At 48.7% G+C, this 23,538-nt stretch overlaps 15 protein-coding genes across 19 annotated transcripts; 6 read left to right on the top strand and 9 right to left on the bottom strand.

The window, feature by feature from the left end:
• Positions 1–347: 347 nt before the first annotated feature.
• Positions 348–2,741, top strand: FOXG_05233 (uncharacterized protein). The gene has a single exon (XM_018383406.1). The coding sequence runs from the start codon at positions 473–475 to the stop codon at positions 2,540–2,542; it is 2,070 nt and encodes a 689-aa protein (XP_018240334.1). The 5' UTR covers positions 348–472; the 3' UTR covers positions 2,543–2,741.
• A 97-nt stretch (positions 2,742–2,838) lies between these two features.
• FOXG_05232 (uncharacterized protein) lies at positions 2,839–4,810 on the top strand. 2 transcript variants are annotated; one of them, XM_018383405.1, is made up of 3 exons: positions 2,839–2,953; positions 3,019–3,905; positions 3,955–4,801. In XM_018383405.1, the coding sequence occupies exons 2-3, from the start codon at positions 3,332–3,334 to the stop codon at positions 4,668–4,670; spliced, it is 1,290 nt and encodes a 429-aa protein (XP_018240332.1). In that variant the 5' UTR covers positions 2,839–2,953; positions 3,019–3,331; the 3' UTR covers positions 4,671–4,801. The 2 variants fall into 2 exon arrangements, with proteins under 2 accessions (XP_018240332.1, XP_018240331.1); XM_018383404.1 differs by having other exon boundaries at positions 2,839–3,905; positions 3,955–4,810.
• On the bottom strand, positions 2,919–3,225 carry FOXG_19013 (uncharacterized protein; the record flags this gene model as incomplete). Its single annotated transcript, XM_018399178.1, has 2 exons — positions 2,919–2,936; positions 3,076–3,225. 2 exons carry the CDS (start codon positions 3,223–3,225, stop codon positions 2,919–2,921), a joined length of 168 nt encoding a protein of 55 aa, XP_018240333.1.
• Positions 4,811–4,921: 111 nt separating the features above from the next.
• Positions 4,922–5,447, bottom strand: FOXG_05231 (uncharacterized protein; the record flags this gene model as incomplete). Its single annotated transcript, XM_018383403.1, has 3 exons — positions 4,922–5,002; positions 5,055–5,266; positions 5,330–5,447. The coding sequence occupies 3 exons, from the start codon at positions 5,445–5,447 to the stop codon at positions 4,922–4,924; spliced, it is 411 nt and encodes a 136-aa protein (XP_018240330.1).
• Positions 5,448–6,537: 1,090 nt separating this feature from the next.
• Positions 6,538–8,478, bottom strand: FOXG_05230 (uncharacterized protein; the record flags this gene model as incomplete). The annotated part of the gene is made up of 2 exons (XM_018383402.1): positions 6,538–7,833; positions 7,879–8,478. The coding sequence occupies 2 exons, from the start codon at positions 8,476–8,478 to the stop codon at positions 6,538–6,540; spliced, it is 1,896 nt and encodes a 631-aa protein (XP_018240329.1).
• A 312-nt stretch (positions 8,479–8,790) lies between these two features.
• On the top strand, positions 8,791–8,931 carry FOXG_19012 (uncharacterized protein; the record flags this gene model as incomplete). Its single annotated transcript, XM_018399177.1, has 1 exon — positions 8,791–8,931. The coding sequence occupies one exon, from the start codon at positions 8,791–8,793 to the stop codon at positions 8,929–8,931; it is 141 nt and encodes a 46-aa protein (XP_018240328.1).
• A 149-nt stretch (positions 8,932–9,080) lies between these two features.
• Positions 9,081–11,855, bottom strand: FOXG_05228 (uncharacterized protein). Its single transcript, XM_018383400.1, has 4 exons — positions 11,330–11,855; positions 11,130–11,272; positions 10,844–11,082; positions 9,081–10,786 (listed from the first exon to the last, which is right to left on the bottom strand). The coding sequence occupies exons 1-4, from the start codon at positions 11,721–11,723 to the stop codon at positions 10,678–10,680; spliced, it is 885 nt and encodes a 294-aa protein (XP_018240326.1). The 5' UTR covers positions 11,724–11,855; the 3' UTR covers positions 9,081–10,677.
• On the top strand, positions 9,361–9,867 carry FOXG_05229 (multiprotein-bridging factor 1; the record flags this gene model as incomplete). The annotated part of the gene is made up of 2 exons (XM_018383401.1): positions 9,361–9,516; positions 9,565–9,867. 2 exons carry the CDS (start codon positions 9,361–9,363, stop codon positions 9,865–9,867), a joined length of 459 nt encoding a protein of 152 aa, XP_018240327.1.
• A 143-nt stretch (positions 11,856–11,998) lies between the features above and the next one.
• Positions 11,999–13,839, top strand: FOXG_05227 (60S ribosomal protein L44). The gene is made up of 3 exons (XM_018383399.1): positions 11,999–12,109; positions 12,467–12,744; positions 12,798–13,839. The coding sequence occupies exons 1-3, from the start codon at positions 12,107–12,109 to the stop codon at positions 12,835–12,837; spliced, it is 321 nt and encodes a 106-aa protein (XP_018240325.1). The 5' UTR covers positions 11,999–12,106; the 3' UTR covers positions 12,838–13,839.
• On the bottom strand, positions 13,175–14,374 carry FOXG_05226 (uncharacterized protein; the record flags this gene model as incomplete). Its single annotated transcript, XM_018383398.1, has 3 exons — positions 14,130–14,374; positions 13,837–14,080; positions 13,175–13,785 (listed from the first exon to the last, which is right to left on the bottom strand). Exons 1-3 carry the CDS (start codon positions 14,247–14,249, stop codon positions 13,175–13,177), a joined length of 975 nt encoding a protein of 324 aa, XP_018240324.1. The 5' UTR covers positions 14,250–14,374.
• A 132-nt stretch (positions 14,375–14,506) lies between these two features.
• FOXG_05225 (ureidoglycolate hydrolase) lies at positions 14,507–15,644 on the bottom strand. Its single transcript, XM_018383397.1, has one exon. It carries the CDS (start codon positions 15,421–15,423, stop codon positions 14,680–14,682), a length of 744 nt encoding a protein of 247 aa, XP_018240323.1. The 5' UTR covers positions 15,424–15,644; the 3' UTR covers positions 14,507–14,679.
• A 192-nt stretch (positions 15,645–15,836) lies between these two features.
• FOXG_05224 (uncharacterized protein) lies at positions 15,837–17,845 on the bottom strand. 2 transcript variants are annotated; one of them, XM_018383395.1, is made up of 4 exons: positions 17,595–17,845; positions 16,711–17,519; positions 16,475–16,662; positions 15,927–16,425 (listed from the first exon to the last, which is right to left on the bottom strand). In XM_018383395.1, exons 1-4 carry the CDS (start codon positions 17,635–17,637, stop codon positions 16,062–16,064), a joined length of 1,404 nt encoding a protein of 467 aa, XP_018240321.1. In that variant the 5' UTR covers positions 17,638–17,845; the 3' UTR covers positions 15,927–16,061. The 2 variants fall into 2 exon arrangements, with proteins under 2 accessions (XP_018240322.1, XP_018240321.1); XM_018383396.1 differs by having other exon boundaries at positions 15,837–16,662.
• Positions 17,846–18,807: 962 nt separating this feature from the next.
• On the bottom strand, positions 18,808–19,763 carry FOXG_05223 (uncharacterized protein; the record flags this gene model as incomplete). The annotated part of the gene is made up of 3 exons (XM_018383394.1): positions 18,808–18,867; positions 18,919–19,211; positions 19,262–19,763. 3 exons carry the CDS (start codon positions 19,761–19,763, stop codon positions 18,808–18,810), a joined length of 855 nt encoding a protein of 284 aa, XP_018240320.1.
• Positions 19,764–20,373: 610 nt separating this feature from the next.
• Positions 20,374–23,478, top strand: FOXG_05222 (uncharacterized protein). Of its 3 annotated transcripts, XM_018383391.1 has the most exons (3): positions 20,374–20,399; positions 20,460–20,675; positions 20,726–23,478. In XM_018383391.1, exons 2-3 carry the CDS (start codon positions 20,631–20,633, stop codon positions 21,758–21,760), a joined length of 1,080 nt encoding a protein of 359 aa, XP_018240317.1. In that variant the 5' UTR covers positions 20,374–20,399; positions 20,460–20,630; the 3' UTR covers positions 21,761–23,478. The 3 variants fall into 3 exon arrangements, with proteins under 3 accessions (XP_018240317.1, XP_018240318.1, XP_018240319.1); XM_018383392.1 differs by lacking the exon at positions 20,374–20,399 and having other exon boundaries at positions 20,459–20,655; XM_018383393.1 differs by lacking the exon at positions 20,374–20,399 and having other exon boundaries at positions 20,459–20,523; positions 20,726–21,869.
• FOXG_05221 (uncharacterized protein) lies at positions 21,765–23,478 on the bottom strand. Its single transcript, XM_018383390.1, has one exon. It carries the CDS (start codon positions 23,462–23,464, stop codon positions 22,007–22,009), a length of 1,458 nt encoding a protein of 485 aa, XP_018240316.1. The 5' UTR covers positions 23,465–23,478; the 3' UTR covers positions 21,765–22,006.
• Positions 23,479–23,538: the final 60 nt, after the last annotated feature.

Genomic DNA, 23,538 nt, shown 5'->3' with positions numbered 1-23,538 from the left:
TATACGGTATCGTTCGTCAGAATCAATACTAAATATACAAATTGTTTAGTTTGGTTTGACAAGCTGGATCGTAACTTGGTAAGTTTGGCGGCATGGCTGAAGCTTCATAACGGAGAATTTGGTTGTTGCCCTGAGTTGGTCAAGATTCACTTCATCGGCATCAGGAAACGCGACAGTCGCATTCAGACGCGTTAAAGTTATGGCCCAATTAACACCTGGGCCACCCACCGGGCAATGGTCCATAATGCGCTCCCGTCGAGTCTCACCGCCCAGCCCCAGCTGGACCCGCTAAGAAGCCCAGTCGATTAGCAGGGGAGGGCAGAAAAATAATTCAGCGGGGCCGATATTGAAACTTTTATCTAGAGAAGGGATTTTTGAACAAATTGGACTACAACCTGCAATCCGGCAGGCAGGACAACCGCAAACAGAAAAGGGAAATTTCTTGTATAGCGATATATAGCCACGTTATGCAATGCTTATCCCTACACAACTGAGGGTTGTTGCTCTAAACAGCCCATTGGCAAGGCTTCATCCCGCTACCAGGGGTTTCGCCCCCATCTTTGTTCGCGCAAAAGGTCTCTCAGCCATCATCCGGGGTGCGATCAGGTCTGAACGAGTTCAAAACGGCCCAGACAGCTTCGATGCCCGCAATGCCTATCATGATACTGGTCGACGAAAAGTAGGAGGAGGGCGCCTCACTCGTCCTAAAGAGCCCCCCCACCGAGACCGAGACGATTTTTTTGCAAAGTTCAGTGCAAGAGCCACTGACTCCAGTGGCACACGAAATTGGCGTCAGGAACAGAAGCTGAAAAAGAAATTAAGGAAAAAAGAGGAGGAAAAGAAGGAACGAGAAGAGAGAGAAGAACTAGGCATAGGCCGCCGAACCAGGAGGAGACGATTCGCCGATCCTGAAAACGAATTTGGAAATCGCAGCTTCGTACACCGAATGAAGTATGGCGACCTCAAAGAGGTGGCCGACAATTTGAACGTAAAGCAGCCTGTTCGACCGCGATCATTCCCTGAAGCTCAGACGGAGCGCACGTTTGGGTCCAGAGATGGGGATAATGATGTTGCACAACATGAGCGACACGAGCCATCGAACGAGAAGTTCGAAAAGTTAAATCAGCAATTCAATCGCTCAATACGACGCCCTGAAGATCCACAACAACGTTTTGGCCGGTTCGACCGTCAAGATCGTCAGTCAAATATCTCTGGTAGATCGTCCAACGGTGAATTTGACGGATCGCAGCGGAGATTCGATCGTTCACAGCCTAGCGACTTTCGCCATGACAACGCTCGACAAGACCGACAGAATGACCAAGGAGATGATTCTGTCGATGTTAAGCGTGGAAAGAAGAAGGAGATGATGGCCATGACTCTTAAATACACCACCGCTGCTTCACAGTTCCTATACGGTCGATCAGTTGTCAAAGCAGCACTGGAGCAGAACCGACGAAAGTTGTATAACCTCTACATCCATGCCAATGAGAACCGAAAATATAACACGGATACTGTTACCTTGACGCGAATGGCGAAGAAACTCAACGTGCCCATAAAAATCGTGCCTCCTGAAGAGCAACGAATCATGGATAAGATGAGCATGGGGCGACCTCACAATGGCTTCGTGCTTGAAGCCTCCCCTCTACCCCAGATCCCTATCAAATCTCTTGGCAACTTAGAGGAAAGTCCTGGTCGCCTGGGCTTTCACGTGGACCTTGATCACCAAACCAAGGAAGAGGCAACGATCAATGGCACCGACACATTTATTCGACGGTCCAATGATGTGATGCCCAAGCCCTTTGTCTTGCTGCTCAATGAGATTGTCGACCCGGGGAACCTAGGTGGTATCATCCGCACTGCGAGCTATCTCGGCGTTGACGCTGTCGGCATCACGAACCGGGGATCTTCCACACTCACACCGGTTGTTCTCAAGTCCGCTGCCGGTGCAGTGGAGGAAGTTTCATTATTCGCGGTGGATGATCCTGTGAAGTTCATCCAAGACTCCCAGAAAGCTGGCTGGAAATCATACGCTGCGGTGGCGCCGCCTGATCGTAAGCTTGTTCGAAAGCATGGGAGCAAGTTCGTGTCAACAGATACGATTGAGGCACAAAGCCCACTAAACGAACATCCATGTCTACTAATTCTTGGTAATGAGGGCTATGGACTGTCGAAACCTATCAAGGTTGCTGCCGACTATGAGCTATCAGTGCCTCGATTTGTTCAAGGAAGCTGTGTGGATAGCTTGAACGTCAGTGTTGCGGCAGGCCTCTTGTGTCATTCCTTTGTTAAGGAACCTGTGACTATTGCACCACAGCCAGTTGAGCCCACGGCCAGACTGGCTGATTCGGTGGCCAGCTCTGACGATGCAGAGAGCAGGACCATAGCAACGAAGACTGGGGCGAAGCTCATTGAAGCTGAAAGTGATAATTCTTCTGAAGTAAAGACCACTGGTGAGGAATTTGAGGTCGATGCTGCTACGGAGGCAGAGCAAAAACAGCCTGACGATCAAAAGCTCAATGAATCTGACGACTTGGTGTTCTAAGAACATTGGACTGGGCCTGAGTGCCGCTATTGTAATAACTTATGTATAACACGATGGTTGGGTGGCGCTTGGGTGTTAGGCATTGAGGGCATAGAAAATCATGTACCATAACGATGTATACTAGACGAAACACATGGGGAAAACGATATCTAACTTAGGTACTAAGCAATTATGGAGAACTTACTCGATTATTACTGTAGTTGCTGGAGTACACCTCATGAGGCTAGCTTGTGAGACCCTGCATGACGTTGCACGCCACGCCGCCCACCATCATGACTCCTCCTTTACCTGTACATACAGACGGCTCTCCTACAACTCTCTGCCTGATACGTATAACTTTCAGCGCTACGACCTATTCGTAGGATTTATGTCCTCACTATAACTTAACCGAGTGCTGGAGCACGCATTTGGGTCAGTCTAGGTAGCTATAGAGCCATCTTGTGGCCCCATCATATCTTCACCTAACCGTCGCCCAGCCACCCAATTAATTATTTACAAGCCACCTAAAAAAGGCTGAGTTGTCGCTGTCATACCCCATCGGCAGCATCATGCCCTGTCTCGTTCAACGTGTACCTTATAACCTGAACAATAGCCCAGTGACATTTCCTGACATTCTTTAACCTGTGTCTGGTAACGGCATTTGGCTCGTACTGTGTGGCGGTGTAAGCATTCATAGCACCCATCACACATTTAGTTCACCGCTGTCGCTTGAAATTCTATGAGCCCAACGAGAGTTCAACGCAAGACAAGTTAAGCCTGAGCATTCCACAACTTACTCAGTATACGGCAATGCGATCCATATCGGCTCTTCTGTTGTGTCTCGCTACATTACTTCCTCCTCAGGCCCTCGCTGAATCGGGTTCACCAATAGCTATCCGGAAGGTCGCCCCTGGTTCGCACGACAAGCTCCTTCGGGAGCATCTCGCATTCGCACCACTACACGGTCTTACTCCGCGCGAAGCTGCCGCCGCCGCCATATCATTTCTTGACGAGCAAGATGACAAACTTCTGAGCCTCAATGGCACAGAGCGCTTCTACCGTCCAGCGTTTGCTCCTCACAGTGAAGAGTCCCACGAGAGCCTACTGCGCCGAGCCGCAGAGGCACTAGCGTTGCTACAGAGGAGGTCGTCTTGTCCTAAGGGGATGAACAGCTGCTCTGACATTGATTCCGAAGTCAAGTGCTGCCAGGAGGGAACGTATTGTGTGAATGTTGGCAATACAGTGGCGGGAGGCATCGCGTGCTGCCCCGACGGTGCGTCTTGTGGTGGAGGTGTTGGAGCGTGCCCTGATGGAGCTACGAGCTGCTCTGCAGAACTTGGTGGAGGATGCTGTATTCCGGGATATGTTTGCCAAGGGTTGGGCTGTGAGTGAATACCTGCAATGCTTCGTAGACCAATATTGACTTTAATCAGGCGTCCCAAGTGCTGTTGCTACACAGACGAGAACCGCAACTCAAGATCAAACGACAGTCCTCACAACTTCTCAAGAAACAACTTCAGAGAGATCCACAGTCGAACCTACTACCAAGACGGAAACAGAGGTTGAGACAACTGGAGAGCCTACGACGACTTCCGAAGCTGGAACCACAACCGAGTCTGAAACTGAAATCGAGTCTGGGACAGAAGACAGTACTGTGACCGTGACTCCTACAGCCACAGGCTCAGCCACTGGCATCGCTCCCTATCGCCCAACTGGCACCTCGGTCACATCAAGCGACGATGGAGAGACCCAAACAGGCTGTCCCACAGGCTTCTACGGCTGTCTCGCCACTCACGGCGGCGGGTGTTGTCGAACAGGTCGAAACTGTGATGTTCATGATTGCCCTGCTCCTTCGACAACCATCGTCTCAGACGGCGCGACTGTGGTCGTCCTTGCAACCGATGCTCCACCTGCCCCAGGACCCTCATCAACTTGCGCAGATGGCTGGTTCCTTTGTGGTCGAGATGCCGGCCCTGTGGCTGGATGCTGTCCAGACGGATATGATTGCGGCACAGCGAGTTGCTTCACAGCACAGGCCAGTGAAACCGGCCGTGTACAGAAGGAATTTCCTAAGGCCGATGCAGCCGCCTATGAGAAGCCCGCTATCACAGTGGTAATGATGGCGGTGCTGTGTGTTGCGCTTGTATGAGTGTGTAGACTTACTATCATGATTTAATGTCGGATGATTTCTGGGTGCATAAAAAAGTATTTTCTCAATTCGATCGCACATAGATTATCTAGAGAATGAATTATTAGATCTTGTGATAGCCACATCAATCCTTATTTTACAACTTGTGAAGATTCTCAGATTTTTGTATTTTTGTGAACTATTTGCAGGCATGTAGCCTTTCTTTACAACTCGCTAACTCTTACTTGTCATATCCTTCCAATGTCCTGTTTCTACTCGGGCATGTGGGAAAAGGGCTTAGCAAGGTGCTCCTGGCAGAAGGGCAGCTTGCTGACGGTCCAGATCTCGGTATCCTACGGTCAATGTCAGTTACCAGTAGCATCGACATGGGCCAGTTATACTCACAGGCTTCAGGTTCTTCTTGATCTCAGTATCGAGAGTACCTGCCTTGAGCGCAATGATCTCAGGAGCAGCATCGGGGTCGTGGGCGATGGGAGAGCCGCACTCGGGGCAGAAGAGACGGTGGACAATGTTGCCTGAAGAGCCCTTACTGCCAGAGTAGGTCTTGACGGGACCGCTGATTGTGAGCTTGTCCTTCTTGACAACAGCCACGAGAGCTAAAGTAACAGATGTCAGTCTGACCTATTCAAGCATCATTGGCTCGTGGAGCTGGGACGTACAGTAGGTAGAACCACTCTGGCGCTGGCAATCGTCACAGTGATCGTAGCCAACCAGAAGAGGCTCGTCGTCGACCTTGTAGGTGACGGCTTTGCAAAGGCAGTGTCCAGAGAGTGGCATTGTGATTGTTCGAGAGTGTGTTGATAAGATGTTATACGAAGTCGAGGATTGATGTCTGAACTAAAATGTACCTCTAGAACGGGGAACAGAGAGCTTTTAAAATCTTCAGAGAAGCTCTCGAAAGCTCCATGAGGGGCCATAGCGGGGTAAAGGGAAATACCGAACTCTTGTCAGTGATGGGGAGTGTTGGGAGTAACGGTACAGTATGATGAACGAGGACTGGGAATTTGGTGGTGGGGCGGTGATTGGATGACGTTGAGAATGAACTTCAGGTTAAAGGATGCGTTGTCGAACTAGAAACGACGGGCGTAGATGGAGCTGCATGTTTCGATCATTTGTGTACAGCTTCGTGTTGGTAACAAGGCTTGACATGAGCGCTAGCCTATTAAGAGGCGTTACATCCTTCGTCTCACACTTCCAAATACTCAAATTCTGTCCAAGCCATCGTTCAATTCCAGATACTCGGGCCGTTGGGATACCGTTACCGGTACGCAGCCATATCCCATTGGCGAGTCCTATCGTCAGCCTTAGTTCATCGGGCGCCCCTGGCACTCTTACCAAGTGCTGTGTGACGTTGACAGAGATATTTGTCATTCTTCAGGGAGTAGTCTCAATGGAGACGAAGCATGAAGCGGGGCTTCATGCATATAGTATTTGGAATTGAGACAATTTGAAATATGCCCAATGTATGTAGGGGTAAGCTATGATTATTGCATTGTTGGTGTTGCAATGACATTCTGACAGCAGACTACTGTCGCTCAAGCAACTCCTAGAGCTTTGAGAAGCTCTTGATTTCAAATTCGAGACAGCAAGCTCACATCAGTGACAGCTTGATCAGAATGGTGATAAGATTCGCGGGGCAGGTGGAGACCCCAAACGCCTGGGCTTTATGGTTCGTGGTGCTGGTTGGTCAGCGAATAATCTCAAATCGTCTCTCGATCGTATCAATATCGGTTGTCCCAGATGTATGGTGGAAGCAGGATATTAACCCGTGAACAATCGACGGGCTTTGTGACCCGAATTTCTGTTCTTCGACTTATCAATAAGAGATGGGCGCTTCCCGTGCTTCTGTCCGTCAAAATTATGAGTATCATGAGAAGCCCAGGATGGTCTCCGTAATGAGCAATGCCAGCACCCATGAGACACCCACTCTTCCTATGAGCTCCATCATGCCAAGTAGGCCGACGCTGCTCATAGCAATGCGATCGGCCACAAAGAGGCGAACCACAGACCTCAAATACGCGTTTTTGAGTTCTTTATCTCCTTGTTCAAGAACAAAGGCGTCCATTGATGACATTCGAAAATCCCGGATATCAATGCCCTTCACTGAGGACGAATGTCCATTGGTAGACGTCAATGGTCTCTCAATCTTATCAGGCCGGCGTCTGAGGTTTTTGATGAGCTGAAAGTGCATATAATCAAGCAGATTGGAAGCATGAATAGGTGGAGAACCCTTCTTCAAAAAAACCCTTGTAAGCTGTTCCGGCTTGTCAGTCCAAAGGGTACAGCTTTCAGCCACCTCGCAGAAGATGGCCTCAGAATCATGCGCATAGTAAACGAAGCGTGAATAGAAAATCGGCGTCAACACTTTGATCTTGATCTCGCAAGCAGAGTCTCCGGGGCCGCACGTGGAGTGTGAGATGAATGTCTCCTCGGACGCTTCAGCAACTCCCCCTGGCATGTATAGGATAGTGACAGGGGCGGTTGATCGTTGGACAAGATACTTCAAGTATTCACGAAATACTTGTTCGAGAATTTTCTCGATCCAATTAGCTGAACGTCCTATGCTGTCCTTGAGAGGTTCAGGTCGATACCAGAAATGAAGATTATGCATGAAGAAGAGGATGGTTGATTGCATCATGAATCGAGGAAGGGTAGTCAGAACCGAACCAAACCAGCTGGAGACGAAACCAACCCTCCCTAAAATGCTTATTCTGTAGGGGTCAATAGCTTCGCCTTCAGAGAACAAATTTGCAACAAGTTTCGGCTGGCCTTTTGGCGACGAGAGGGTGATAGAGATATCGAGTCCTCGAAATCCTTGCATTCCAGGCCCAAGGGGATCTTTGGCAAGTATCGAGTATGACCCCTTTCGCGAGTTGAAAGACGAAACATGAAACCTCTTTCGCCATGTCGTTTTTATTTGAGCGCGCTGAAGTACTTGGTCGTTCTGGGTCATGTTATGAATATGCATTTCTTCTTTCTGTAATTCTCTCGCGACAAGATAGGGATGCCTTTCCCCGAAGACATTGTTCATCTCCAGAATGATCGCCTGAAGGACCTTGTCTGATGAGTAAAGGAACCAGAAGGTTGCCGGATTAAAGCGAAAGCCTGGGAACTGTGCGGCAGTCACAAGATAGGCATACGGATATCGCGAGGCATCAATACCCTACGCCTGTCAGTTTGAGTTCGACTGTAAGATGGCGCAACAAACCTCAGACTCCAGATATGCATCCAAGTTTCCACCCAAGCCATTGTCGGAACGTATGCGTTGTAGGTGATCAGCTGGACAAACATCAAACAAGGCTGTCAATCCGAACAATTGTGTGAACCAAGACCATGGACCGTGAACATTTGCAAATATGATTCCATTGGCGTTATCCGAGACCTCTATCGGGATGCCAAACATGAGGTATGGATAAGAAAAAGAATGCTTCTGGGGATACAACCTATGGTGAGTTATTCGACCAGGAATCAACAGCGGAGGAGCAGAACTGGCAGTGGGATTGACCCTGTGATTGACAATCCATGTTGAGACATAGTAACCAACTAGAAATATTCCGCATATTCCAAAGGCGGCATCCGTGATGTACCGTGATTTGACGTGGCTTACAAACGAGGTCATCACAGAAGCATGCTTCCAAGCGACAAAGCCTAGGATAAGCAAAACATCGAGTCTCCTTGCAAGTACAAAATATACCCAAGCTGTAACCAAGATGATAAAAAGGTCCCACCATCTCTTCAAGAGTCCATCAACAAAGTCTGCAGCGAGGACGGCCGATAGAAGCGGCGAGCCCTCGAATAAGCCGTCCATAGGCAAGCCAGGGGTCGGTCATGCATCTCTGTTTGAAAAGCCGTGAAGATGAAATTCCCTCAGCCTCGCGGGTGGGTGACACAAGAGAAAAGACAAAGGAGGACTGGAGCACCAGGCCTTGAAGGTCTTTGTTCAAATATCTACTAAGAAAGTCCGAGGTTAAAACCTGTCCATCAAGGTACTGTAGTTGGCTTTACGGGATGGACATTTTATCGACACATGAGCCACTAAGCGGCTAGGCTCCAAGGATTATCTGCCATTAGTCATCATCTTAGGAACGATAGAATATTTACAAGTTATCCATAGTGTAAGATGAATGAGCACGAGAGCACGTCAGGTCGTCAGGCACGTCAGGGTCCCGCTTCATCGTCATTGAGTCTTTTCACTCAGTCAGGCAGGACCCATCTGCCTGTGCATCAGCACCGGCATAGGCGTCTCCGTGCCCCGGCTTAAAAAAGGGTTCCCGTCCAGAAAGTCTAGCACCTTCTATGGGCTGAGAAGAGGCGACACATGAGCCACCAGTGGCGGTGCGAATGAAAATTAACACACAGAAGTCTGGCCGCACTGTTATCTCCAGGGCTTGGTAACCAAATCCGAGGCAGCCTTACCGCTGGGATAACAAGGCGCATGCAAAGAGAGGCCACCGATGCACGGTGCCAATTATAGTCCCCCGCCGATTGACTCAGTGACCCAAGTCCAAGCCTAAACCCCTCCGCCCATTCCATCACCATCCCCATAAATTCTTTGTCGCCCAGAACTTCAGCTTGATCTATATTCCATTCTTACATACTCAACAAATAACACTTCTTCCACGTCGTCACATCGAGTCAAACCTCGCTCTGAAACACACATCTTCTTTCGACAAAACTTCATATCTTCAAAATGGATGACTGGGATACCACCACCAAGATTGGTAGCCGCACCCGTGGCTCCGGTGCTGCCCAGCGAGAGACTGTTGTTCGAGGAAAGGCTGCCCTGAACGCTGCCCAACGGGCTGGCGGCCTCACTACCGAGAAGAAGTACTCTTCTGCCAATGCCGTACGTACAGCCATCGTCTCTCTGTAGCACATACTAACCATTCTGCAGGGTTCTGCACCAGAGGGTCAGCGTATGACAAAGGTCGATCGATCCGACGACATCATCAAGCCGAACACCATCGGCAAGACTGTTGGCGATGTTATCTCCAAGGCTCGTCAGCAAGTTGAGCCCAAGATGACACAGAAGGATCTTGCTACGCGATGCAACACCACCCAGGCTATCGTCGCCGACTTCGAGCGAGGCACTGCCGCCCCCGATCAGAAGGTGCTCGGCGCCATGGAGCGAGTGCTCAATGTCAAGTTGCGAGGCAGCGACATTGGCGCTCCCAAGTTCCCCAACAAGAAGAAATGAGCAAATGCGTCCAATGCTTAGACAAAAGAAATTGTAAGAGGGCTTCAGAGCCGAGTCGAGCGTTAGCGAATGATGATGACATCTTGGTTGGGAAATTCGGGAGTTTCGTGTGGGCCGTCATGATGCTTTATGACATGGGCTTAGGATTGACGGCATAGAAAGAACGGAAGGGCCCTTTAATGATATGGATGCTCTAGTCTCTGAACTTTTGAGCGAGGTAACACGCGCTCACCCGAATAAATTATCCCCTTGTGCATTCTCAGCCTGTTTTAGCAATGCATCCTGTTCCTGGGTGCGACCAACTAAGCAGGATCTAGCAATGTGGACTCCTAACTAGTAGGTATCCCTACTAGTGTCTCGTGACGATATCATGGATGATATATGTTTTGGAGATTCAGCAGCTTGAGAACATTCGATGATCATTCGCCGCATGGCTCGGTACTTTAGCCAATGGACAAAAAGACGGTCTATCTCGACAAAAGTGGTCTTCGGAATTATGCCAGATCTTGCAATAATAGCTTACCCCATATCCAGGAAACACTCCTCGACCAGAAGGTTAAGAATTACAAGTCCACACACAAATGGTTGTATATACCCTTGCCAGTGTTAAGTTTAATTCTTTGCAGTAAAAGGTCCTGATATATTTTGATGATCTTCGCCTTCCCGTTGATGCTCTCCGTGATTCGGACGTGCTGTTGGTTAACATGGTAAAATACGTTCGAGATCTCAATAATCATTGCCAAGGGGGTCCAATCCTCTATGAATAATGCGCCCGCCATTAATTTTAGCAATTGATACGCCTAGCCCAAATCATGCCGACACCTTGGGGCTATACTTTGTGGCAGCCTTATCAAAAAGAGCGCTCTTCTCCTCCAAGTCGGCCAAGAATTGATGGTCAGGCTTGACGCTCCTTAATTTCCTAGTAGATATGAGTATAAGTCTTGTTTAAAGATGGGAATCAGACAACGGGACTGACTGTGCAAATTCATCGGACTGGTTGCCGGAAATAACATTGTGAACCAGCAGATTGGCAATCGCGTCGGCGTTATTAGCGTCCTTCTCCAGGGCCTGTTCGAGAGCAGCTTGGGCTTCTTCTGTTCGGCCGAGGTGCAGTTCGCAGACAGCTTGCGAGACAAGGCTTCGAATTGATGAGGTCGAGGGAGCTTGGGCGAGCTCCTCAAAGACGTAGAACGCCTGCTGGTACTTCTCACCACCCTGCACCGTCTCAGTGAATGTATTTCCCGAACCTGTAGAACACTTACGACTCTTAATCCAACCCACGACTCGGCCAAGTTGACCAAGAGACTATCTTGAGCCCATCGCCTTGCAGCAGATACTTCTTTGAGGGCGAGGTCGGTTCGGTTTTGTTGCAGATGGATCTGGACGATAAGAGAGACAGCATCAACTGAATAATAGCGGTCAGCGGCATTCTAAACATCATCCAACCTCTGGGTGATCTTACGGCTTCCCTGATGTTGAGTGAGAAGAGCAAGAGCCTCTTCAGACTTTCCAGCAGCTTGGAGAACCGTTCCTCCGATAACCTGGACCGTTGTGTTGTCGGCAGCTGAAGAGGCCAGCTTCTCGATCGTCTGCACTGCAGAATCGGCCTTGCCCAATTTGAACTCAGCAAGAGCACCCAGAGCCTGGAGCTCAGGCTGAGAATCGCCCTTCACATCATCGAGAACATCTTCTGCCTGTCCAAGAGCCAATCGAGCTCGGAGGACAAGAATGCGCGCGGGCAGAGCGTTGTCAGGGGAGAAGGAAGAGGTATCAAAGTCAATAACTTCCTGATACTGGCCCTGGTGGAAATGGTTGTGAATGTTGATTAATTCGCCTTCGGTCGAGTAGGGGTCCATTTTGGTTAACGCTTTGGAAATGTCTTTTGTATGCGGATAACTGTTGTCCCTGAAAACGTCCCTTGAGAACACCTTGGATGCGCTTAAGATCCCAAGGGAATGGTGGGGCCGGTCGTAGTCTGTCCTTTCCACCTCATCGTGGGGTGAGCTCCACGGTACGTACCTTCACCTTCGCCTCACCGAGATGAGGCGCTGATCATGGTTGCCCTAGATCTCAGGCGCCAAAATGTGGCTGATACAAGCGAATGCCACACCGCCCGATGGGGCTAGGTAGGGTCGGCTGCCCACAAAGTGAGAAATCAACCAAAACCTCAATTTAGCCAGTCTTTGGAACTTGCATCACCAAACACACCCAAAGAACGGCACCGTACATCGTCGTCAAAATGGTACGTCGCTACAGCCCAAAACCTCATCACCAGCATCAACAATAGCACCATCGTATTGTTAAGAATGCAATGCCGTTGTCTCAAGCCATTCGACCATGCGCGCACCATGACTGTCACTGGGAGAAAGTGGGATGAATTTTCGGAGCATTATGAAGGGACACGAACTCGAAACGACCACACCCAACCTCGAACCGACGATACTCGAAGGTGTCACTTGTTCCGCCCTTGAAGTCCTTTCCGACGATTCGATCTTTTCTCTCAAACTGTCTTCGGGGCGTGCGACTCGATATGCTGAGATCTGGGCAGAGGCCTTGATACTCGAACATCACCAGATGGCTAACATTCTGGCTCCTACAGGTCAACATTCCCAAGACCCGCAACACCTACTGCAAGGGCAAGGAGTGCCGCAAGCACACCCAGCACAAGGTCACCCAGTACAAAGCTGGCAAGGCCTCCCTGTTCGCCCAGGGTAAGCGACGATACGACCGCAAGCAGTCCGGTTATGGTGGTCAGACCAAGCCTGTCTTCCACAAGAAGGCCAAGACCACCAAGAAGGTTGTTCTGCGATTGGAGTGTGTCAAGTGCAAGACCAAGCTCCAGCTGGCGCTGAAGCGATGCAAGCACTTCGAGCTTGGGTACGTGATCTCTTGGCTCCATGAACTCTACAATATGCTGACATTGAAAACAGTGGTGACAAGAAGACGAAGGGTGCTGCTCTGGTGTTCTAAGTGCTTTGTGTTTGGGGTCTCAGGGTCACCATTTGTATGCTTACCTCGGCGGCATTTGGGCATCATGGATGGACACAGGCGAAAGGAGGTACACGCCCTCGATTTGAGGCATGTTTCATAGGGAACGAATGAAAAAAAACTCTCTGTGTTGCACCAACACGAATTTTCTGAAGCAAAGCATAATAAAGTGCGTTCATGGTGATGAACCATTTTCAAGGGTTGAGCCATTACCCCTCAACGTCAAGCGGGATAGGGCCCGTGAGTCATGGTCATGGTTGAGAAAGCTTCAAAACAGCAACAATGTATCGGTCTATAGGTATAAAGCTCTGATGCTATTCTAAAACCCTTCACCCAGCATTATAGTCTTCCCGCCTCCATACCAGAGTGTGCCATTTCGTGCATCCAGTCCTCTTTCATGACCGACTAGCCACTCACCAGCATTATACTCGGAGTCAGGATTATCCCAGACCTCCTTCTCTAGCCATGTATTGACCTCATCGATAGCCTTAACCCAGGCTGCCCTTTTCTCTGGCGTGTCATGGTCATCGTGATTCAGATAGCGTCCAAGCGTGATGTGCGCACTGGGAACTTGATATCTTGACCCAACAACTACGCCGCTTTCCTGCACCTTGTCGTACACGTCGCGACGCAGATGGTGATATGTGTAATCGTCTCCCTGCGTGATCCCCTCTGTGACAACAGGTTCGGTGAGAGGAGGGGAGAGTGCTGCTTCACCTGACGCAGGAAGGAACGAGAGGGCAAAAGCAGACAAATCATAAGAAACCATAGGCTTGACAAGGCGAGACCTGTGATGATATGGGTAGTTCACAATGTCAGGGATAGCTGGCCTTAGAGTCGTTACAAAGGCAGCAATCTCCTGGGGTGTTTTGGAGAATGCAACCTCGAGGGTTGTCAAATGCATCCTATGTGAAGGCATAAGCCAGACACCTTTTTAACGGTCAGTATATGCCAGTTGACTATGGAACTGAATCCCCTCACTAGGTGCGGCCTTCTTGAGTAACTCATTGACCTTGGAGGCTAAGCGGATAACGTGGTCTGGGGGTCTGGCCCAGATGACCAAACAGTTCCTATTGTCACGGAATCCCGGCTCTACAGCCGGGTCTTCAAGCCGCAGGAGTGTCTGGTCAATAACCAGTTCCTTGAAGTCAGAAGACAAAAACTTCTCCGCTTGTTGGCCGTTCCTCTTTGTCCGGTGGACAGAGTACAGAGTTTGAACTTCAGCCTGACATTGTGAGCTTGGGAACAACAAGTTCGAATGATAAGTCACTCACAGGGTCGTTATTACAAGCTTTGATGAGGGCGTTGTATGGGTTCTCACCCGGCTCAAGCTGAATTCCAGAGAGATCCTCCAGCTTGTTGCGAGCCTCCGCAGCTTCAAATCGGGCTATCATTTTGGCTCAGGATACAACACAGCTTGTCGTAACTGTCGACTGATTTGCAATGTTACCCCGAGATTCTACAGAAACGATAGAATAGATAAATGCATGACCCTAAGTGCCTACCTAGTTATAAGAACAGTTTAAAAAGTCATCGTGGTATGGTAGGAATGCACGATGACTAAGCTTTTGGCAACGTGGTGTTGTCTATGGATATGAGAACTATTATTGTCATTTTCGTATTATTGCAGTCATTATATTGGCCAACCTGAGCTTGTTCAATTCAAGATTAGCTGAAACGTTAAAGCCCAGGGGCTTCATATCATAATATGTAGTCCTCGGGTAAATGAAGCATATATTTTAAATTGCATGCCCAACTATTTCTACTCAGCCACTGTCCGGTTACGCATTGTGCGATCCTCAAATATCGCGTGTCTTGGTTTAGCTACAGTTTGGCGGTAACTCTTCCGCCTCGCGGAACGCGCACTTTAATGTCAGATTCCTTGGAGTCTTGCCCTTCGAATGTGACGATCTGACAGTCTTGAATGTCAACCCCAGAGGAGAACTGAACAACCAGAAAATCCAAAGTTGTCTCCTTCTTACCAAGAGCTACCATTGGAGCGTGCCATGTCCCAGCCGCATAAGTCACAGCCTGGCGGTCTGTTGCTACAAACGCACGCAACCCCTTCAGATCAGGGAGACCTCTACCGGGTAGACCCTCTCCACTTGGTACAGGTAGACCATCGTCTTGGGGAGATGGTGGCAGAGATGGTGCCACGATGACCAAGTAGCTTGAAGCGGTAGAGGCCAGTGGAGCAAAAGTTTGAGAAGTGAATGGGTGTCGTTCAAGAATGTTGACGGCGAACTCGCTCTGAGAAGCGTCATCGCTTGCAGGTGCCAAAGTTCTCGCTTCGCAGACGAATTGGCTCATGATCAATCGGCCATTGCTGCTAGGAGCCTGTGAGAGGAGGTCCTGAGGCTTGCTGACATCGGCATAGCGAATTGCTGTTCCTTGATTGGCAGTGGTGCCGTTGTATGGGAGAGAACCACCTTCAGATGCGTGTTTTGATGGAAGAAGGCTCGGTCGTGGGTTGGAGACAACATCTCCAAATGGCGCGAACTCCTCTTGTGTCAGGGGAGCGGTCCCGATACGGAGGCTTAGGTTTCCGACGTTGACTTTAACTGACATGGCTGCCGCTTGAGAGGCGTTATTTTGACTTGATGTTGGGAATGGGAATTTGTTTGCCGTAGTTAAGTTAATTTTCAGACGATGATGAGTTGAAGTAGGGCATCGCGATCCGAGGTCGGCAATACATCAGTCCAACTACAGCATAACATAACGCACCCACTCCAAGTGTGACGAAAGGCATCACTACTTTAAAAAGTAACCGCTGGGTTCCCGTAAAAAAAAATGAAGCCTGATGCAGTATTACTGCAGGTGCTACAAATGACGTTCAAGCTACCCTAAACCTCTAAGTATCGTGAAGATCCTGAGGACATATGACTCAAGTCCTTTTATAAAACTCATATCGAGGCACTATTCAACCACGCTCAGTGTAAGCTTGAGTGACTAATTTACTTTGATTATGTTCTTAGGCGAATACCTTGCATTCGACTAGGTTGGTAAGTCCGTTGCTGTTCCATCCCACTCGACACTGCAGCCGAAAGCATGTTATTTCCCATGGTTTCAGGCCAGGCCGACATAGGTAGACAACAGGCCACAGTCTCACTCTTCATTACCAACGTTTCGATCACTCATGTTAATTCGTTGTATTGCATGAAAGCTAACATAAACGCCAAATCCAGTACCCAAACTCAAAGTATTCATCAGAACTCCCTCGGTCGCTGCTCACGTCCCAGGTTCAAATCCGCCTCGTCATCCTTGTCATTCGATTGCCACGGGGATGGTGATCGCAATGCAGGTGACATTTGACCAAGCCCGGCCTGGTTTGATGGCGGTTGGTAACCTGGCGGAGGATCGGATGGATAACCCATGTGTTGAGGAGGAGGCTCCCGCCATGGCGGTGCGCTGTATTGCTGAGGGCCTGCCAGACCAGGGCCACGAGGACCAAGACGGCGCTTGTCCATGTATCGGCGACCGTAGATCAAGATGAGGCTGCTTATGCAGATGAAGATGATGAGAAGAGCGAGGAGCATGCCGAATTTTCGGTTCAGAGCAAAGGTGAAGCCGCTGATGATGGTTAGCGATGGGCAACCGATGTGTGCATGTGACAACTTACAGGAATGCGTTCAGAGTGCCTAGAAATAGAATGATACGGCCAACCCAAAGATGAAACTTGCCGTACTTGGTCGGGGCCTGTGTTCTCCTGTACTGAGTATGGTGCATTACTCCTAATCCAAATTGTCCAAGCAATAAGCCAGTGACGACGAATCCAATAATTTGGTGAGGATCATCAAAACTTCGAGACTATGATATTCGTAAGTGACAGGCCCAGACTTACCGGGATGGACTTACTCTTTGATAATAGAAACTGTTCGCAACACCAATACCGAAACCTGCAAAGACACCCAGAGTCGCAATGGACTGGTTCAGAGCATGCCACTTGACCCAGCCTCCAGACCTCAGCAGAACAACGCCAATTGGCATGAGGAATATGATTGATAAGACCATAAAAACTCCGTGAAGCGGTGATGCCCAGTTTGGCTTGGCCTTCGTCGCGTAGATAAGCTCGGATCCAACATCTTTTGTAGAATCGCTAAGAGATGGTAGCTCGGATTTCCCATGTGTTCGTTTGATGTCGAGTGAGAAACTGCCATATCCTGCATGATATTTCAAAGGTGCGTCCGTATCGTCACTATAGTAGTCCTCCTTTGGTCCAAAAGCGAATACGGCCTTGCTGTTGTGATCGTAAACATCGAGGTATCCCTTCTGTCCACCATGCGATGGCCAACTGCGACATCCACTCTTGCAGCGAATTGTGGCTACCATGTGATCGTCGATAATTCCTGTGGTATTAAGAATTTCGTAATCCATCTCATCCCAATAATAAGGCTCGTAATGGCCGTAGGCAAGTCGCGGGGAGAATGTAACATTGTTGGTGGTCCGGCTCTTGTATACCATGAGAAATAAGGCTCCGGGCATATCCTCGCTTCCAAGACCAACAGCGCCCCAGGATCGATTCTTCTTGACGCGGAGACTGAAGTAGACTTCGGTGTTGGTGTTCTCGCCGATGTCAATCGCAAACGCTACGTCTCCATCTGGGGAAACGAAGGTGGATTGACCGCCTTCATCTTTTTCTTTGGCAGAAGTGACTGGAAAGAGGGCTGCCGGAAAATGATTGTCAACACCAGTAACAAAAGAGAAAAGATTTCGTCTTTCAGAAAAGAGGGCAAACTTACCTGCTGTCGCAGCTAGGGCATGCCCGAGCTTGCGAAGCAACATTGTATGGGTCTGAAGATGTGGGGGAGATATAAGATGATGGAGAAGAGAAAACAAATGGAGGCGAAGAGGGAGGAAGAAAGCCAGAGATACCAGATGAAACCACAAATTGGATGCTTAATTGAGTATTTGCTAGGGCTGGTAGGAAGATCAGGGAGACAAAGCCGGAAAAGGAGGCGCGCCACTAAGATGAGGTGCAGGTAGATTGTAGAGGGACGGCAAATGGTGGGAGCGTGATGTTTATGTCCGCTGGGTTGCCAATAGACAGATGAAGAGTGGATGTGAAATTGCATGCTCAATCAGGAAAGTTAAGATTCCATTTTGTCTACTTAGGCTGTACGAAGTAGTCTACATAGGTCTGGCCAAGATACTCATCTACTACATGCGTCACAAGCAAAAGCCCAAGTGATTCAGATTCCGCATTCCGTCTATGAAAAGGGGCTCTTTGAGACTTTGACGAGGGCTTTGGCACGTCTTGTCTTAGTCCTGTGCAATACATTATCACGAATCACGTAGCTTTTCCTCAGATCATGCCGGTATTAGCACGTAGGCAAGAGAAGAACCTCTAAACTCGTATTCCGGGGTATCCATTACATCTTTCTTTGTTTTTGCGGGCCAAGTAAACAAAATGAGGCATCCAGCCGTTGGCTACCTAACAACGCTATTGGTCCAATTTATGTAATAGAGTTTGTTCAGGGGATGACTGCGCTAGCCAGGTACACTACCCCTGGATCGTCCCGCTATTCACAACTACGGTACCTATTAAGCTACCAATCAACAGCTAGTCTTTACATACCGCTTTGCACTCTAGATCAACAACATAGCAACATCATGTCAAAACAACCACGACATGATGACATCAGCCGAACGGAATCATTCTAGATATGCAAAAAGTTACATGCGTAATCTGGGAATCGAAATCTTTGGGGATCCGAAGGAACTCCTAAGATTATAGGAACAGGCAGGTGGAGGTTATCAGTAGTTATCGGAGAAGTTTACCACTAAACCAATTACGCTGATAGTCGAGTAGTTCGTCCTACTGTGGCTGTTGGGTCGCAGTGTGTGAATGTGGGCTATTCATCTGTAGATAGCTCGGTGGATTTACTGGAAAGTGCCTATGTGTAAACAAGTCTTGGTGTGGCCTTCGTTTTCGAGGTTTCAACTGTCCAATCCTCATAAACCATTCAGAGATATCTGGGCGTTCATTGCCTCTCCAACGTTAACCCAATCCAACTGTGACAGTCATTTAGATACAACCTTTTATAGAGTTTATTCGCCACTTACAAGAATGACATTCGGTCGCCTGCCCCAGTTGTCCTCGCAAAGGTCTATCTGTTTTTGGATAGAATACTCTGAATTCGTCTTTTTTGCATCGGCCTGATTTGGGATGACAATGCCCAGGACGTCGTGGTTCAACATATGATTCATGATCCCCATGAGTTGGGTTGGATCCCCCTTCTCCGGCCGGTCAACCTCACAGGTTGGAAACGAGGAGTTAGATTCACCGAATGGGGTCTCCCAGAAATAGTCGAACTCATCAAGTATGTAGTCGACTCTGCCCTCGTCCATGTTGTAATCTGAGGATAGCCAGTAAGCTCAAGAAGCGAATACACAGAACAAAGCATACCCATAAATACAACAAGTCGAGTTCTATCCTCAAGAAGCTTTTGCAGAGTTGGCCACTCGTCTCGGGAAAGCTTCGTCTTGGGACGAAATACAAGGTCTTTTAACCCTGCACTGCTGAAAGCTTCATCGAACTTTTCGATCGGTAGGGCGTCAATGTTCGTCAGAAATATTGTCACGACCTCATCTGGGTTTTTTCCGACCCATTCTGATATCTCTTCTAGATAGTCCTGCAATGGCCCAGCGTCCAATTCCCAGCAGTGAGTATGGCACATCTGTATATCGCCATCCTTGTCTTGTGTCTGAGCCTGTAAGAATCGCACGCCTAAGTCGAGTTGTTCTGCGACTGAGATGTATTGGTTGTGAACTGGAAGCTTTCCAACAAAAGCGCTGTTGTGCGTCCCAATGAAAGTGATGTCCGAATATTTACGCCTGCAAAGTTCATCATGACCATTGCATGCTGCTGAAGTTGCCGTAGCAAAAGCCAATATCAATGAAAGTTGCATGGCCAAAAAACAGAAAGGTAGTGTCTGGGGAGACTGCGAGTGAAAGCAGAGCCCCCCAGGGAAAACTCAAGGCTACATATATGGCAATATCTTCAACTTTTAATTACCACACTCATGCTGACTACCAGCATGTTGCCTCAAGCCTTTGCAGCCACAAATCATATCGAGAGATATTACCACAAGTTGAATAATGGATCAATAGTTCGACGGTCTTAACATCTATATTCGGCACGTTCTTTGTGCATCCACTCGTTGTAAGGGCTGGTAGAATGCAACGATGAGATGGTTGGCTCAGCATCCCAGTCGCATAGCTCTCATCAGCCACATAGCGTTCCTTTAGAGATCCATGCAAAGAACAGACAATGGGGTGGCGATAATATCTAACGATATGAATGGTAGGAAGTGATAATTTGATGTTTACTGGCGAGAGATGACTGCATTTAGACACTGAAACCGGGACCAACGTCCAAGCCATAGGCTTTCAATTGTTTATAGCGGTTATTGTGTATGGGTGAGCATATAACACAGGCATTCAAAAGTTGTTATACTATTCCGTACTACGTCAGCGAAAGTGCTTGTATGAATAATTGAAGCTGAAGAGTCATGGGAGCAGTGACAAAGAAATGGCTTCGGCTTGTAAGACTCTAGACCCACTCTGACGCACTGGAGCTCGAAACACCAACTAACAATTGCCAGCGCGATCCTTTGCAACTTCCTTACTACGGTACAATCTGGCCACATCAAATACCAACTTACACAGGTACTACATTCTCAACTTGGTTTATGACAAAAATATTCTTGCTCTTTAACACATTCACATATAATTCCGAAGCTCACTAAACATCTACCAATGATCCGCTGCCCACCATGTCTGGCTATTTGTCTATGCTAGGTTGGGCCTTTCTCCCAAATGTATGAGATTTGTTCTCAGGAACTTGCTTGACCTGCTAACCGCTTCATAGCTTGCAACAGGATGGCTCCAGTCCATCTACTATGGGTTTACCATTCGCGCCGGCGATCCCAAGCCTGCCCCTGGCTCTGCCCGCTATAACTCGCATCGACGCACCATACATATCCTCGTTGTCGCTGCCTACCTCTGCTACACAATCTTCGAAGCGGACTATGAACAGCGCCGTATATCCTCATACTATGCAGATCTTGGAGTGCCACTCGATGCTGCCGATCGCGAGATCAAGACGCGCTTCCGCCGCTTGGCTGCCATGCACCACCCAGACAAAGCAGGCAAGGACGCTGGCGATTCTGCCGCCTTTTTCATGCACCTAAAGGTTGCCAGTGATACGCTACAGGATACTGCGAAGAGATTTGCATATGAACGCTTCGGACCTGAGATTGCACGGTGGCAGAAATGCGTTACTATCAGAGATTATGTTACTCGTGGCGTCGTCTCAGGCATCCTGCCTCACTACGTTGTGGCTGCCGCATCAATTTACATTCTGGGCTTATTTGGCTATATGGAGTTTGGTAAATACTACCGGTGGCTAGTTCTGATCGCCCTTTGCGTATTCGAGCTCCATACCGTAACACGTCCCGATTTCCCACCTTTTGTCAATGCCATCAACGCCATCCTCACACAATTTACATCTTCGCCACCATATCTACCTTTCCAGATCATCTCTCTCGCCCGGAGACTCACAATCACTTTCTACATTGCTCTCAACCAGATAGGACCTCTCATTGCATTCATGATCACGGGGCCAGAAAAATCCGAGGAGGATGACGAAAAGGCTATGAGACAAAGCCTACATCGCCTTGAAATGTTGACAAAGCAACTTGACGGAGATGCTGTACGACTGTTGGATATGGAAATGGCCCCCTTTAAGGGCGACACTGATGCAACGTCCAATCTACAGGGCAAGATGAGGGAGTGGCTTGTACAGAATACTATTAGAGCAGACCCTATGGTTAGAGATGCTATGGGAACGTCACTGAGGAAGAGGAGAGTTGATGCACCGGCAGGTGCAAAAGGTAATAGATAGACAACTTTATCAATATCTATTGTACATTTTTAATAATCACTAGTTAATCTGTGCTCTATGCAGACAACTTTATGAATAGCACGAAATACAAAGCACTGCCAAACCCCGTTATAAATGACATCAGAAATGCAAGTCATACCCAAGACCACTCTGACTCCAGGTCGTTAGTATGCGTGTATTGTAACTAGAAAGGTTATGCGGTGCCTATTATGCTTGCGGGACCGCACTTAATTGGAAGTTGAGGGCTCAAAGTCGTGAAGCACCTCTTGTCTCGATGGGGATGAGACAAATGCCAATAAAAGCCGACAAAATAAGGACTGCAGACATGATAATAGGTGTAGTAGCACCATCGCCAGGAACGGTGGCGGCAATGATGGGTGCCATAAGGCCAGTAATGCGGTTCAGGAAGCTGGCCACGCCGGTACCAGCGCCTCGAACAGGAGCAGGGAATATCTCAGGCGTGAAGGCGTACAGAACACCGTACATGATGTTTTGGGCGAAAGCCTCAACACAAGACATTAGAAGTTGGGCAGTTGATGTAGTGCCGTAGAAGACAAAGAGGAAAAGGAACACCGCGGAGAGGAGGGTGGAACTAGCAAGCGTTCCTCGACGACCGAGGAAGGGGGACGGGTGATCAACGAGGTATGCAGCGAGAAGAGAACCAGGGACACCCATGACAGAGGCGATGGCGTAGTTGCGGTATGTGTCTGATGAGATGGTGTCTGTTTCGGACTGCATGTTATCCGATGCTTCGTTATGTGCACGAGCAAAGTATTGAGGAAGGAAGGCATTGAAAAGGGGATATCCCATGCCAATCGTAGCCCAGCAGAACCAGATCAAAGAAGTTGCCATGCCGAGGGTCTTATTCTGGAATAGAGGTCGCAGACGCTCTCCGGAGAATGACTGGAGCTTCTCGCGGAGGAAACCCATAGTCGATGGAGCAGGAATCTTCTTCTCTGCAACATGGGCTAGATCCTCGCCATCCTCACAAGCAACCAAGTCGAGAAGCTCCGAAGTAAGCCAAGTCTTGGTACCATTACGGTATGCCAGACCGTGAATGACAGCCACTGCCTCATGTTGGCGACCCTTGTTGAGAAGGAACTTGGGTGACTCGAAGAGATGAAAGACGAAGAATCGGACAACAAACATGGCGAAAGTAACAATGCCGATGGTGACAATGAAGTATCGCCAACCCTGTTCAACTGGCCAGTTGCCGATATAGTACCATGCAATCAGAGATGAGACAAGCTGTCCAAAGGGCCACCAGACGGACAGCAGAGTGAGCAAAGCGCTGGAAGCATCCGGGAGAAATTCCATGAAGAGAGCACCATCAACAGGAAGATTGCCGCCGACGCCGAATCCAAGGGCACTGAAGAAGAAGCAAACACTGCCCCAGCTTTGGGCATAAGCGGACATGATGCCAAAGACACTGGTAATAAGCAAGGTAGTGTTGAAGGCAATGCGACGACCAAGGAAATCGGACCCAATTCCCCAGAAAAAACTCCCGATCGATAGACCGACGAACAAGGCGCTGGTTGTGTATCGAACTGTCTTTTCATCGACACCGAATTCTCCTGATAGAGATGGCAGACAGAGTGACACTCCCTGCATCCAAAGGTTGTCGGCGAACCATCCACATCCACAGAGAACGAATATCTGCCAGTTGTAACTGCCCATACCGATATCTCCGACTGCCTTATTCATGAGCTTTGATTTGACTGAAACCTTGTTAGCTCATAATGCAGCAGTCTTAAATGCAGCACTCACTCTCATATGGA

The sequence above is a fragment of the Fusarium oxysporum genome, chromosome 7 (assembly GCF_000149955.1).
Source record: "Fusarium oxysporum f. sp. lycopersici 4287 chromosome 7, whole genome shotgun sequence".
Lineage (NCBI taxonomy): Eukaryota > Fungi > Ascomycota > Sordariomycetes > Hypocreales > Nectriaceae > Fusarium > Fusarium oxysporum.
The sequence above is the reverse complement of the archived record's forward strand: the minus strand, read 5'-3'. Positions and strand labels throughout refer to the sequence as shown.